We start from the raw sequence: 15,264 nt of genomic DNA, 5'->3' as shown, positions 1-15,264 counted from the left end.
CAGGTTTGTGGATGTGGACTGAGAATGGCTTTGAGTTGTACCCGCTTCTCATTGTGGTGGGCAGATCTTCTGGACACAGCAAGTGCTGGCTGAGCTGGACTTGAGTCAGCTCAGGTGAGACTCACCTGTCCCTCCTGGTACTCACTCCTCCTTGAGGGGGCTGTGGTGGAAAGGAGGCCACAAAAGGGCTGCCTTGTTATCTGAAACTTCAGCTTTCTCCAGCTCAGCTCTCCCTGAGGGAGTACCCATGTGCAAGCTCTGACCAGGCAGAGCAAGAAAGGAGGGCGGGAGGGAGAGCCCTCCAGGCACCATCCACCCACCCAATACCTGGGAGGACTCCATTTCTCTAGCCTTTTTGATCCTGAGAGCTTAAGTTCTAAGCAGCAATCATTAAATACTTACAGCAGAAAGAGTTAGAAATAAAAGATAAAAAACAAAGCACTTCTGCAGACATAATAAGGCAGACCCATTAACAGCCTTCCTAGGTGCCAGCTTCCATGCGGCAGCAAATGTACAGTACGCGCTTTATCACGTTCAGTTGTGCCTTCAGAACCTGCATTAGGGCTTGGGGAATTCAAGGCAGATGTGATCTTCTTTGTGGGTGAGAATCATTCCTGAATCAGGACTGCCAAGTGTCCTCCTTCCACCAGGGCTTTCCCAACAGGTGGGATGTGGTGAGGACCAGCCTGTCATGTGTACCTCCTTCCCCACTCCCCAGGGTCAAAGACTAACTTTGCTCCAAGGAAGTGAGCAGCACTGCTAAGGGTGGTCTTATCCCTTTAGAGTGGGGACATCTAGGGGCAGATAGTCCAATAGAGCCAGCTCATCTATAGTGAACATTTTCTCACCACATCAAAGATCTCTGCTTCTAGGTATGGCTGGCATCTGTCTCTCTCCCAACCCCACAGTACCTTCTACAGAATCAAAGCCTCTTTTCACTTTTATAGTCCTTGACAGGGACAGATTACCCAGTAAGCAGGGTAAGCACAAGCTTACTTGTGCTTACTTACTAATCTGTAGTGCACAATTTCACCTGTTTTTCACCACATCCAAAGCAGGTGAAATTGTGCGCTACAGATTAGTGAGTAAGCACAGGTAAGCTGGTGCTTACCTTGCTTAACGGGTAATCTGACCCTGGAGACACCACTGCCAGAAGCTGCTACAAAAGCCAGGCCCATTAAGTGCCACAGAATCAGCTCACTTTCAGCTGCCACAGCTGGGCCTCACACTGTTTTCTCCCACAGGAACATGAATTTTCAGTATTACTAAATTTTAAAAAATTTAAATCCACAGGCAAAAATCTCATTACAGCGAAGAAAAAAGAATCCTACAAAACAAACTTTCATTTTCCTAGTGAGTGGACTGACTACACACAACCACAGTGTTTTGTTATTTCAGTAACACATAATTCTGTACACAATCAATTCTCTACACTGAAGTACTAAAAAAAAGTTTAGCAAGTATTTTTGAAGAAAACAAAGACTATTTCGTTATTGTTGAACTCATTTTTCACCTTAGTGGGTTTTTTTTTTTTAAAAAAACCTATTAATTATCTGGATTTTCAAAAAGCCCTAATCAAATTTTTCTCCTTTATTTGGGTGAGTCCTAAATACCTATTTGCAGGTTTCTCTTCAAAAGCTTGAACATCTTCATTACAAAAAAAAAAAAAAAATCATTAGAACAATCAGTTGAAATTTGTTATACAGGAACTTGGCCTGTATTTCTGATTCTAAACATAAGATGAAAATTCAGATGTAACATTGCCTGAGCTAGTGACCTGAATGATGAGGAGGTGAGGCAGGCTGAGCCTGTACCACCCTGTCCAATAACTGCGCATGCATGACTGAGATTCTGTATTGCTGATTTCACAAGAAAGCCAAGAATGGGAATACTCTGGGAGCTGGAAGGAAGTTGCATAAACCTTGGAAGCATCCTCCAGGAGCAGGCCCATGCACCAGAGCTATGTTCCCAGCACAAGCACGAGCTACTGAGGCCCTCCTGAAGCTTCCTTTTCTGTCAACCACCTTAAGAGATGCTACAGTTGGTCATTTTGGAAGGCTGGCTGGCTGAGGCCACTATTGCTACTTGCTAAATCAATAAGTTTTTATGGAACATCCACTCTGTACCAGGCACTGTTCTAGGGCCTAGGGATGTACAGTGGTAAGACAGACAAGGTCTCTACCCTCCTCATGGAGCTTACCTTTTAGAGGGAGAGGACAGACAAATAAGTAAACATGAAAAGTACCAGCTAGTGATAAGTGCTATGAGGGAAATTAAAATAGTTTAATGTAACAGACGACTGAGTGGCTATTTTAGGCTCAGGGATTGTGGAAGGCCTCTCTGAGGAAATGACACTTAAACTGTAAACTAAATGGCAAGAAGGAACCAATCTTGGGAAAATCAGGGGGTAGAACATTCCTGATAGAGGTAAACCAAGTACAAAGGCTCTCAGGCCGAAACAAGTGTGTAGGTGTACCATAGTTTGTTGAGAAGGTGCATGGTACAAGACGAAGCTGGAGAACTGGACAGGGGCTAGGTCATGTTGGGCTTTGTAATCCAGAATGAGGGGTTGCAACATTCTAAATATGTTGCAAAGGCTTTGGAGGGGTTTAAGCAAAGGAATTAGATGATCTGAGTAGTGTTTTTAAAATATAGCTCTGGCTACTGTATGAAGAATGGATTTTAGGAAGACAACGTGGAGACAGAACAATTAACAGGCTATTGCAATAGACCAACCTGTCATCCAGGTAGGAGGTGAGGGTCTTGTCTGGGATTAGTGAGGGAGTAGTGGAGATGAGAGAAGTAGAAGGACCCTGGACATGCTTTGGGAGAGAGTCAACAGAACTTGCTGATGAGAACTGGGTTTAAGGGGTGAGGGAAAGACAGCAATGAAAGATAACTTCTAGTTACTTGAGCCACTGGTAGATGGAGAAGACTGGAGGAGGAGCAGGTTTGGACATGAAGCAGTTTTAAAATAATACCTATAAATTCTCTGACATTCTTTTCATGGAAAGTTTGGGTCTATGTCTCCTCCCCTTGAGCCTGGGCTCTGTGAATTTGTTGTTGTTCTTAGGTGCCGTTGAGTTGGTTCCAACTCACAGTGACCCTATAGGACAGAGTAGAACTGCCCCATAGGATTTCCAAGGAGCAGCTGGTGGATTTGAATTGCTGACCTTCTGGTTAGCAGCTGAGCTCTTAACCACTATGCCACCACGGCTCTGTGACTGCTTGACCACTATTATACAGCAAAAGTGACATGTTGCCAGTTCCCAGGCCCTGTTCTTCAGACACTGGCAGTTTCCACTTCCTCTCACTTGGAATACTCACTCTTGGAACTTTGTAACCATGCCTTCAGGAAATCATAGCAGCCTGACAGGTCATGTTGGGAGGAATTGAGGTCCCTCAGGCCCTAGGTCTGGCTGAGCTCCCATGTCAACAGCCAGCAAAACTTGCCAGCTACTTGAGTGAGCCATCTTAGAAATGAATTCTCCAGCCCAAGCTGAGTTGCACTAGTTTATGCTTCATGGAGCAGTCCCAATTGAGCCCGAACCAAATTGAAGATCTGTGAGCAAAATCAATGGTTATTGTTTTAAGCCACTAGGTTTGGAGGTGGTTTCTTATGCAGTAATAAGAAGCAGGAAAAGGGGAGATAATCAAGAGTTCTAGTTTGGCCATTCTAAGCTGGAGATGCCTATTAGACATGCAAGTGGAGAGTTCAAGCAGACCATTGGTTATATGAAGCCCCATGGGAGATCAAGGCTGGAGTATAAATATTAGTGTCACAGAATAAAGACATGAGACTGGTTGAGGTCACCTGGGGAGAAAGTATGTTGACAAAGATGACTAAGGAGCTCTGAATTCTGGGGTGCCCTCTGAGCACAGGTACCAGCACTCTGAGGGGCTGCTTACTAAGTAAACAGGAAGAGGTGAGAAATGATCTTCCGCCTTCCCTCCAAGAGCACTAGTTTTGTGGGTGAACTCTGAGTGGGAGTGGAATGTGTACAAGTCCTTCCTTCCAGCTGTGGATATTGTTCTTTAGCCATTTACTGAAGTGATGCATTTGTGAATTTAGCAACGTTTCCCTTGAGTTTCCAATGCTAATAAAAGAGCTTTTGCCTTTTCACACTAACGGATGATTATCTTCACTTGGGAAAATTGCTTCCTCTGTGTCATTCTCTGAGCTGTTAAGTGTGTTGTTTGTAGGCACTCACCGGATTTAGGTCTGCAGGTGATTTTAAGTTGTCATGTGGTAACTCGGGAAAGGGGGCAGAGGCACGGCACAAAGCTGAACTTGCTTGCCCTCTGGCAGCGCTTTGTAGGAAGATACTCCAGGGCGGTTGCGTGCTGCAGACTGCCGCGCCTGGTGGGTCTGTGCACTGGGAAGCCCAGGGGCCCATATCAGGCCTAGGCGCCATCTTCTCAATTCAGAAGAGATGGCTCTTACTAGGACTGTCGGTAGGTCTGCTTCCTTCCACCTAGCAGGATGGGTCCTGAGAGAATTACCCAAGTCTATGCCACTCCTAGCCAGGACCTGGGAGGCTGGAGTAAAGTGGCTCCTCATTGTCAAGGGAGCCTTGTTACCTACGGCCCTAGTGCTAGGCAAGCCATCAGCTACCTCCCAACCCAGGTCCTACCAGCAGGGGCTCTTCCACAGGAAATTAGAGGCCTTGGTGAGCCTTCCTTTCTATGACCATCTTCTACTGCAGTGGCTTGCAAGCCTAGCCCAGGTATGTCTGAATGTGTGTGGTACCCTGTCTCTCCCCCTCCAAGCAGTCCTGATCAGAGTGAGGGAGACCTTCCTCAGGGGCCTATTGGCCCAGCAAGACTGCTCCAATGACCAGCCTCAGTGATATAGCCACAAAGACATAACTACTCAGCAGGGATCACTTTCCAGAGAACCAAACCAAAACCAAACCCACTGCTGTCAAGTCAATTGCAACTCATAGCAACCCTATAGGACAGAGTAGAACTTCCAAGGAGTGCCTGGTGGATTTGAACTGCCTTTTGGTTAGCAACCATAGCACTTAACTGCTATACCACCAGGGTTTCCTTCCAGAGAACACGTACAGTAAAAATAGATTTAGAAAATGAAGCCACTCTAATTCACAGTCCAGTTGTTCTAGTTGAATAAAAAAGATACAAATTAAACCCACCTGCTATAAACTACGATCATAACTCAGCACTGATTAGTTTTCAGAGTATCTCAGGAAGGGAATCACTATAGACCCAGGCCTCTGAACCAGCTCCTTCTGGCTCGAGCCCCTGCTGAGAACCTGCATTTCCACCCCAGATATACTGAATCAGAATCTACATTTTAACAAGATTCCCAGGAGATTCTTATATATAATAAAATTTTGACAGCCACTGCTCTACTAGTAGTTCTCAGACTTGGTCCCTAACTAGCAGCATTAGCATTGCCTGGGAACTTGTTAGAAATGCAAATTCTCAGCAGGGGTTCAAACCAGAATGAACTGGTTCAAAGCCCTGTATAGACCTTAAAAAACCAACCAAACCTGTTGCCATCCAGTTGATTCTGACTCATAGCGACCCTATAGGACAGAGTAGAACTGTCCCATAGAGTTTCCAAGGAGCGCCTGGTGGATTTGAACTGCCACCAGGGTTTCCTTAGTTACTAAAAATTCTTTATTATACATTTGCTTATTCATTCATTTATGCAAGAAATTTTTATTGAGGGCGTACTAAGTGCTAGGCATTGTAGGAGCTGGGGATACTACAGTGAGCAAAATAAAGTCTCTGGGCTTGTGGAATTTAGATTCCAGTGGAGGGAGACAGACAATAAACAAGAAAACATATACTATAAAGTTATACATAAGTGTTACAAAGTAAAGATGGCTAAGGAGGGTGAGGAGGTGGTGGTGCGGGTGCTATTTTTGATAGGGTGAGCTCATCACTGAAGTAATGAATCCAGGTCCCTCCCAGGGCACTGGCTCCTCAAGCCAAGCCTAGCAGCACTGACCCTGGCAAGCTGTTTTATTGGCCCAGGAAGAACTTGGCATTTCATCTTCAGTCTGATCAAATCTCCAAGTTGTGAACAAACCATTTTGCAATTCCTAGAACAGGCGCCACCTCGTGGTTGTAGAAGATGGGGTCAGCCTATGTTTCAGGAACCGACTCAATGGCACTGAGTTTGGTTTTTTTTTTAGGAGCTTAAAGTCCCTAATTCAAAATAAAATGTTACCGGTGGTGTTGGGGATCAGGGCATTGAGGACCAATGCATGTTATTTGATACAGCCCTTGGAGTGTATCTGTTTTGATATTTTCCTTCCCTCTGCCAGGTCTAATGACTACTGACAGTGAGGAATCACTGGTGTGGGTCATTTCAGGCTATCAACAATGCTCTGAATCATGCCCAAACACACACATATACCTCACATTCATTCATTCAGTGCTTGTTATGGTTTAGGCACCTGATTAGGTTGGGTATACATTGCTGAGACAGGCTGAAAGGGAGTTGAAAGAATGATGGGGGGGGGGCGGGGAACCCAAATTGTAACCTTGTCACACCACATCTAGTTCCTGGAGCTACGGCACTCCCCTGACTTGGACAGTCCACTGATCCCAGATTCTATCCTAGGACTGAAGGTAACTTTGAGGCACAGTTTGGAGGTTTCTATCTTTACACAGTGCAAAAAGCAAGAATATGAACCCATCTCAAATCTGAGCTTTGGTGCTGGTTTACCTTATTAAACACTCTGAAGTTGAAAAAAGTTACAGTAACAGTTGTCTCCTGGACACCCTTTTAGCTCAGTAATGAAGTCACTCCTGAGGTTCACCCTTCGGCCAAAGATTAGAGAGGCCCATAAAACAAAACGAGACTGAAGGGGCACACCAACCCAGGGGTAAGGACTAGAAGGTAGGAGGGGACAGGAAAGCTGGTAATAGGGAACTGAAGGTCAAAAAGGGAGAGTGTTAGCATGTTGTGGGGTTGGTAACCAATGTCACAAAACAATATGTGTACTAATTGTTTAATGAGAAACTAGTTCTATAAATCTTCATCTAGAGTCCAAAAAAAAAAAGTAACAGTTATTGAGCAGGAATTGGAGCAGATGCCCCAGAGGGAGGACAGAGCCCAGCAATGTGTGACGCAGCCATGCCCAGCAGAAGAGCATGGCATGAAAGAGTATGAGCTTGTGGTGAACCCTGCCAGGCCTGCTGTGCTCAGCCCTCTGCTGCCTGTGGGTAACTCACAATGTATGACCACAAACTGGTCATCGTCACACAGTGCCACTGCAGCTGCACCTGTATGATCCCTGGTCATTCGTAGAAAGCTGTGGACAATGTAGCAAGATGGCCATAGTAGCAAAGCAAGAAGATGTGCTCACTGAGCTTCTGTTAAGGGTGATGGAAAATTTTGGAAATGGATAGCGTGATGATTGCACAACATGATGAATGTAATTAATGTCTTAATTGTACTCATGAAAAATGTTGAAATGGCAAATGTTACATATGTACATATACACACACTCTTGTCAGTTGCCATTGAGTTGGTTCTGACTCATGGTGATCCCATGTGTTACAGAGTAGAGTTTCCTTGGCTGTAATCTTAACAGAAACAGATTGCCAGGACTTTTCTACTGTGATATCTCTGGGTAAGTTCCAACCACCAACCTTTAGGTTAGCAGTTCACAAACCATTTGCACCACCTAGGGACTATATATGTGTATATATATATACTGACCACAATTCAAAGAAGCACTGGTGGTGGTGCAGTGGTTAAACACTCAGCTGCTAACCAAAAGGTCAGCAGTTTGAACCCACCAGCCAATCCATGGGAGAAGGATGTGACAGTCTGTTTCTGTAAAGATTACAGCCTTGGAAACCCTATGGGTCAGTTCTACTCTGTCATTAAAAAACCAAAACCAAACTGGTTGCTTTCGAGTTGATTCCAACTCATAGCAACCCTATAGGACAGAGTAGAACTGCCCGTAGAGCTTCCAATGAGCATCTGGAGGATTCGAACTGCTGACCTTTTGGTTAGCAGCTGTAGCTCTTACCTACTACAACACTCTGTCCTTACAAGGACACTATGAGTCAGAATCGACTCGATAGCAATGGGTTAACGGGGCCACAACTTAACAAAAGAAAAAGAAATTGTGCCTGGAACATGGATGTTAGATCCAGGTACCTCGGCTTGAGAAAGGCGGCTTTTGCAACCACGTCAGATACCTAAGCTAGAGTTTCAGGTTACGTGGATGCAAGTATGAGGCTTGGTAAGCCTTCAATCTGGGGTTCCCATGAGGAACTGGGGCAACTCAGACAACTTCATTCACCCAACATCTCCCATCCCCATATTCCTAGTGTGTCTGAGAACACATTCTCCGTTTATCATAATGAAAGTTACTTTCTCTAAAATGTTTCATAATGCTCATTTTCTCCAAGACTTCCATTATATCTTTTGTAGTACCTGGGTTTGTATCCCAGCTCTGCCACCAACTTGCTGTATGACCTTGCACAAGTTATTTAACTTCTCTGTGCCTCAGATCCCTCATATGGTAAATAAAGATAATGATAGTACCTATCGAATCAAGTTGTTGTGAGAATTAAATGAATCCATTACATTGAAAGCTCTCGGAACACTGGCTGGCGTGTAGTAAGAGCTCAATAAATGTTTATTATCATCAACATCATTACTATTACCTTCCATTTCTTGAGACTGGAGAAGTAAAATTTCAGATACATTCTTCAAAGAGATTCACACTTTGCTGGTTTCTCCCATTTTCTGAAACAAAAAGTCCTTCAGTTGCAGGCTTTCTAGTGCGGTATGTTTGAAGAACAGAAAAGGGAGCTTAATTTGAGTTCTCACACAAGATCTTTTGAAAACCCTTACCCTCCTTATCCTGAAGAGATGAGATGTGCCCCTAAGACTGCTTCTCTCAGGTCAGACAGAGCACACACATGCACATACACACACACACACCCCTCCTTGCTGAGTCCAGAATTACACATTATCCAGAATTGCCTATCTAGACTTTGATGTTTCCAGCCTCGTGAAGTCCAACCTCTGACTTCAGGAAGGCACTGCTGAGGGCTGTAGACAAATAAGGTCAATGAGGAGACTCACTTTGTCAGGATGGGAATTCAGGGCCCGAAAGGAAACAGTGAGAAATTCACATAACCCCGTGTGGTCAGAGGGACACAGCCCCTGTTTGAGACACAAGGATACAGGCCTGGCCAAGGGGGGGCTGACCACTGTGCAGGGCGTGCCTGAGAGAGCACAGAACTCAAAGTCAAATGTACTGATAAGAGAGTTTCAATTTAAAAAAAAAAATTATGACTGGGAGTAATTATACAGTGGAGAAATCAGGCAGTACCTTTACTGGATGATCAAAATTAGCATCTCCAATAAAGGAGAGATGGACATCATGAGTCTCCAGATGTGACACCCTGAGAAGGACATAACATCACCTACACAGGACCCAGGCCAAGAAGGTATAACTTCGATCTAAATACAAGCAATCAGCAGACAAACACAAAATGGGGAATGCTTTATTTTTTTAAAAGGGAAGGGGGTTGAAAAATAAGTAAATTGCTCATCAATGAAATTTAAAACATTCGTGCTGCCAAGACTCCCATCAAGAAATTGAAAAGACAACCCATAGAATGGGAGAAAATATTTGCAAAACATATACTGATAAGGGACTTGTGCCCAGAATATATAAAGGACACTCACAACTCAATAACACAAAGACAAATAATCCAATTAAAAGATGGACAACAGATCTGAATAGATATTTCTCCAAAGACATACAAGTGGCCAATGAGCACATGAAAAAGATGTGCAACACCATTAGCCATCAGGAAAAAGCAAATCAAAACCACAACTGGTTGTTGATGTTAGGTGGTAGGATGGCTATAATCAAAAAGATAATAATACGTGTTAGTGAGGATGTGAAGAAATTGGAACCCTTATTCATTGCTGGTGGGAATGTAAAATGGTGCAGCCACTTTGGGAAACAGTAGGCAGCTCCTAAAAGGTTAGCCGTAGTCACCATATGACCTAGCAATTCCACTCCTACATATAAACCCAAAAGAAATGAAATGAAATATGCCCATAAAAATTTGTACATAGATGTACATAGTGGCATTAGTCATGATAGTCAAAAGGTGGAAACAACCCAAATGTCCACCACCCAAACGGATAAACAAATACGGTAAATCCATACAATGGAATTCAGTCATAAAAATAAATGAAGTACTGCTACAACATGGTGAACCTCGAAAGCATGCTAAATGAAAGAAGCCAATCATAAAAGACCATATGTTATATAATTACATTTATATGAATGCCCATAATAGGGAAATAGGTATTGCCTAGGACTAGAGGAGCTAGGACGAAAAGGAGAGTGACTGCTAAAGGGTACAGGGTTTCTTTTTTTTGGCGTGGGTGGGGGCAAATAAAAAGTGTTCTAAAATTGATGTGATGGTTGCACAACTCTGTGAATATGTTAAAAGCCAATAATTGTACACTTTAAGTGGGTGAATTGTATGGTATGTAATTATACCTAAATGAAACAGTTATTAAAAAGGGGGAACTGTAGTCTTCAAAAATGTCAGTGTAATGAAAGACAAATAAGGCTGTGGAAATGTTCCCGATTAATGGAGGAAATTTTCCAAATTGAAGAGACGTGACAGCCAAATGCAATACCTGACCCCATCCTGGATACTCTACTGGAGGAATATTCTCTAATGAACGTTACTGAGCCACTGACAAAGCTGGACCGTGAACAGTAGTTTAAACTATTCAATCAGTGTAAATTTATGAAGTTCGTATCTGTACTGTGGTGAGAGAGAAAAAAAAGCCCTATTCTTAGGAAATACACGCTGAAGTGTTTATGGGTAAACGGTCATAATAAATGTAACTTACCCTCAAATGGTTCAGAAAAAAGTGTGTGTGTGTGTGTTGTGTGTGTGTGGTATTGAGAAACAAATGATAAAGCAAATGAGGTAAAGTGTTAACAACAGGTGAATCTGGGTAAAGGATATATAGTTGTTCTTTGTACTATTTTTATTTTTTTGCAACTTTTTACATGTTTGAAATCATTTCCAAATAAAAAGTTCAAAAATAATCACCGTGACTTTTCTCTCTGGGCAGTGCAGGGCTGTGTGAAAATAGGCCAGAGTGAACACTTTGTGTATGAGTGTGTAGACACATCTGCTCTCCTGGAAGTAGACACGCCTCCAATACAGGGCTTATCTTCTCTGCTGTTGTTTGCCCCCAGGCCCTGTGAGGGCCACTGACCTTTCACCCTCACACCCAAGCAGAATTCTTTGTTCCTCTGGGGGAAGGAGGTAAAGCCCTCAGTGCTCCTGAAGTAGACAGTGGTTACCAGGTGTGAGCTGCCCTGGAGGCCTCCCTCCCACCCCCCTCCACCCTGGGCTGGATCTGACTTAAAGAGATTTGGAGCAGGCATCACCGAATTCTGAGAAGCTGAAGTGCCTGGGCGGTGCAAATGTTTAACAAACCGAACGGTTGGAGGTTCAAGTCCACCTAGAGGGGCCTCAGAAGAAAGGCCTGGGGATCCACTTCTAGAAGTTCTACTCTGATACATGTTGAGTTGCCATGAGTCAGAACTGATACCAAGTCAACTGGTTTTACCATCTTCAGAGCTCTCATTTCCAGAATGCAGAACTCTCCACTGGCCTCAGGAGGGCCACCCTTCCTCCAGGTTCTCTATCTATGTCGGGGAGAAGAAGGAAAGGCAAACAGTACTCATATTTATTGATGGCTCACTTTTTTCCAGTCTCCGTGCTTTATATTTGTTATCTTATTTAAACCATAGAGAACCCTGCCAGACAGGTAAACAGAGGTTCAGAGAGATTCAGTAACTTGGCCAAGGTCCCACAGGAAGCAAGGGGAAGAGCAGGGATTCAAAAACAAATCTTGACTCCCTCCCTTCCACCAGAGAGTTTGCTTCAGATACTAATATATTTTTCCCCCTTTCTCTCATCTTTTGCTGTCTGATTTGAGGTCACAGTTCTGCCCTTACCCCAGGAAATGACACAAAATCATTGCTGACAGGAATGGATCCAAAACACCCAGCCAACTTTGGAAAACACTAGCGGGGCTGCCATCAACTCTGTTTTTCCAGGCCATGATGATATTGGGAATCACTCTGAAGGAAGGGGACAGAAATTTCTTTTGTCTTTGCTTTAACCTGCCAAAGAAGACATAGTCTCTAGGGCTGAGTGCCAAGCCATGGGCACTAGGTAGCCAGAGGTCCTGGCACATATCTGGCATCTGCAGTGGACAACTGTTTGAAGAATCATCCTGCCAGAGTCAAGGGGTGGTAAGGGCACCAGAGGAGGAAGGAGGCTCTCCAGCTATATTACATGATGGTGGCGGTGGGGGAGAGAGGGGGGCCAGGCAGCGGCCATTCTTCCTTCCAGGGTGTGCCCAAGAGCAAAGTCTGAGGCAAATATGTATGGGTGGGAAGGGAAGAGGGTAGAAAATTTCTTGGCAGTCTGTCCCGTCTCCTTGATTCTTCTCTTTACTCTCTTGGCTTCCCAGCCCGGTACTCACCCTACGTCATATTCTCAAAGGTTGTTAGCTGAAGACCCAAAGCAGGGTTGCTAGGAGAACAGGTTGTAAGCTTGGAGCTACTGACAGTCATGGGGCCATCAGAGTCTGCCTACAGTGACGTCAGCTCAAAGGAAAGCAGAGCTGAGACACAGGGATGATGTATGTCTTGGATCCAGCCATGCCTGAAGCCCTTGTACATTTTAATTAAAAGGGCCTATCCATTTGCATTTTTGCTTAAGAAGTTTTCTGTTGAGTTTTTGTCACTTATAATAAGAATATGACCTTTTCTTCCAGCTGGAACCATGGAGGGTGTCAAAGGGAAGAAAAAGAAGGTTCTGCTGTGCCAGAAACTCTTAAGTGAAAACATTTCACAAAACTAAAGATCAAGCACCTGAGAAAAGAAGTTTGCCCAAAAGGTGATTTGAAAGGCAAGGAGGAAGCATATCCATGAAAAAGCTAAGCACAACCACAGGGAATATAGGCAGATGTACAGAACTAAGATTTAAATGGCTAGGATGGCAAGAAAAGCTGGTAACTTCTCTGTACCTGCAGAACCCAAGTTGGCATTTGTTATCAGGATCAGAGGTATCAATGATGTGAGTCCAAAGGTTTGAAAGGTGTTGCAGCTTCTTCATCTTCACCAGATCTTCAATGGCACTTTTGTTAAGCTCAACAAGGCTTCAATTAACATGCTGAGAATTGTGGAACCATATATTGCACGGGGATGGGATACCCAAACCTAAAGTCAGTGAATGAACAGATCTACAAGCGTGGTTATAGCAAAACCAATGAGAAGCGAATTGTCCTGACAGATAACACTTTGCACGATCTGTTGGTAAATAAGGCATCATCTGCATGAAGGATCTGATTCATGAGATCTATACTGTTGGGAAACGCTTCAAAGAAGCAACTTCTTGCAGCCCTTCGAATTACCTTCTCTACAAGGTGGAATGAAGAAAAAGACCACCCGTTCTGCAGAAGGTGGAGATGCTGATAATAGAGAAGACCAGATTGACAGGGTTCTTAGAAGGATGAACTAAGGTGTCTACCATGGTTATTTTCGTAATCTGGTCAGTCAATAAAACAGTAGCTGCTTTCAAGCTGGAAAAAAAAATACCATACAAATAAAATCCTAGCTGAAACAGCATCAGCTTGTCTAGTACAATTTTCAACAGCCAGGATGGGATGCAAAGAACTTTACAAACGAGCCTTTTGACATGTTAAAATCAATTCTGTGGCACCAGGGAGAGTAAGAGACCTGGGCAACCCTGTCGCAGGAGGCCTCGCCCTTAGCAGCCGAGCCTCAGCTCCAGGGAGGAGGTAAGACGCTCAGCCTGACTTATATAGCCTAGAGCTCTGTATGAAGGCTTGGAGGAAGCATTGGCCAGGGCTCACTCTGAGAGCACAGCAACCAAAAGGTTTTCCTGACGCTGACCCAGGTCATGATGGTAGTTGCCGTCTGCTGTGCCCTTCCTACATGCCAGACAACGTGTTGTGTGTATTATTTCATTTAATCCTCACAGCAGCCCTGAGAGGTAGATATATTATCAGCACCATTTTCTAGAAAAAGAACTGAAGCTCACATGGTGAAGTAACTTACTAGTCACATAGCTAAGAAGTGACAGAACACAGATTCAAACCTAGTGTGTTGGACTCTGGAGTCCCTGAGTGCTGCAAACAATTAAACAGCCAAAAAGTTGGAGGTTCAAATCCATGCAGAGGCACCTTGGAAGAAAGACCTGGTGATCTACTTCTAAAAAATCAGCATTGAAAATCCTATGGAACATGGTTCTATTTTGACACACATGGGATGAGTTAGAATTGACTAGACCACAACTGGTTTGTATGTGTGTTGAACTCCAAATCCTGTGCTTTTTTTTTTAAATAACACTTTATTGTGTTTTTGGTGAAAGTTTACACAGCAAACTAGGTTTCCAGTTGACAATTACTACACAAATTATTCAGAGATATTGGTCAAATCCTGTGTTTTTAACAACCATATTATACTCCCTCCAAGATGGGTCAGTGGGTCAGGGGAGGTTGACCATATGGAGAATTAATAATTATCTCTTCTGTTGACACAACCCTCAACAGTTTACACAGCTCAATTGTATATTGAATCTCACTCAGTCCTTACAACATCCATTTCACAGATATGGAAGCTAAGCCTCAGAGGTAAGAAGTGACTTACTCAACGTCATTTGGACAAGCTGGATAAACTGCCCAGAGGTGACCTTTCTCAAATTGAGCAGGCATCTGTAGTCCACAGGAACTCATAGTGTGTGTGCAGGACTGGGGCTGGCCTTACCACACTGACCTATACTTAAGGGCAATGATGGTACCCGTCTGGCCCCAAGGAAGGTATCTGCCAGGTGAGGGGCCTAACTGGTGCTATGGCCACAGATCCAACTGCAGAGCACAAATCCTGCTACAGCAAAGAGGTCTGCATTCACAAAAAGATTCCCAGCTCCAGCCAAGGCCCCACTTATTTTTCAGTAACACCTGATATGGCCCAATTCCAGTTCAACCAGAGAGATTCCGCTTCCTGGTGTTCCCTGGGGGTACGTAGCTATGAAAGGAGCCCCTTTTCTTGCGGCGGGGTCATCTTCAGCAAAAAAAAAAAAAAAAAAGGATACAGGACTGAGCTAAACTGCCTGGGAAATGGAGACTCCAACTCCTCCCCCAAAGCTTCTACCTGCTTGCCTTCCTTCCTACCTGAGGAA

The 15,264-nt window shown here is 44.0% G+C and overlaps 1 protein-coding gene and 1 pseudogene across 2 annotated transcripts in view; both read left to right on the top strand.

Annotated features, from left to right (window-relative positions):
- SCUBE2 (signal peptide, CUB domain and EGF like domain containing 2) overlaps positions 1-12,942 on the top strand; it is a 103,449-nt gene extending 90,507 nt beyond the window's left edge. Inside the window, exons 24-25 of one of the 2 annotated variants that reach the window (XR_007518201.1) lie at positions 4-114; positions 12,836-12,942. Coding sequence is in view for 1 of the 2 variants with exons in the window: in XM_049890328.1 (XP_049746285.1) it covers positions 4-22 (19 nt within the window). In the remaining variant the exon portion in view is untranslated. Of the gene's footprint in view, positions 1-3; positions 8,630-12,835 lie in introns of those variants that run through there. The other variant, XM_049890328.1, reaches the window with a different exon arrangement.
- On the top strand, positions 12,844-14,403 carry LOC126079360 (60S ribosomal protein L7-like; annotated as a pseudogene).
- Positions 14,404-15,264: the final 861 nt, after the last annotated feature.

Source organism: Elephas maximus, chromosome 7 (genome assembly GCF_024166365.1).
Source record: "Elephas maximus indicus isolate mEleMax1 chromosome 7, mEleMax1 primary haplotype, whole genome shotgun sequence".
In the NCBI taxonomy this organism is placed as follows: domain Eukaryota; kingdom Metazoa; phylum Chordata; class Mammalia; order Proboscidea; family Elephantidae; genus Elephas; species Elephas maximus.
This window is presented reverse-complemented; position numbering and strand designations above follow the sequence as displayed.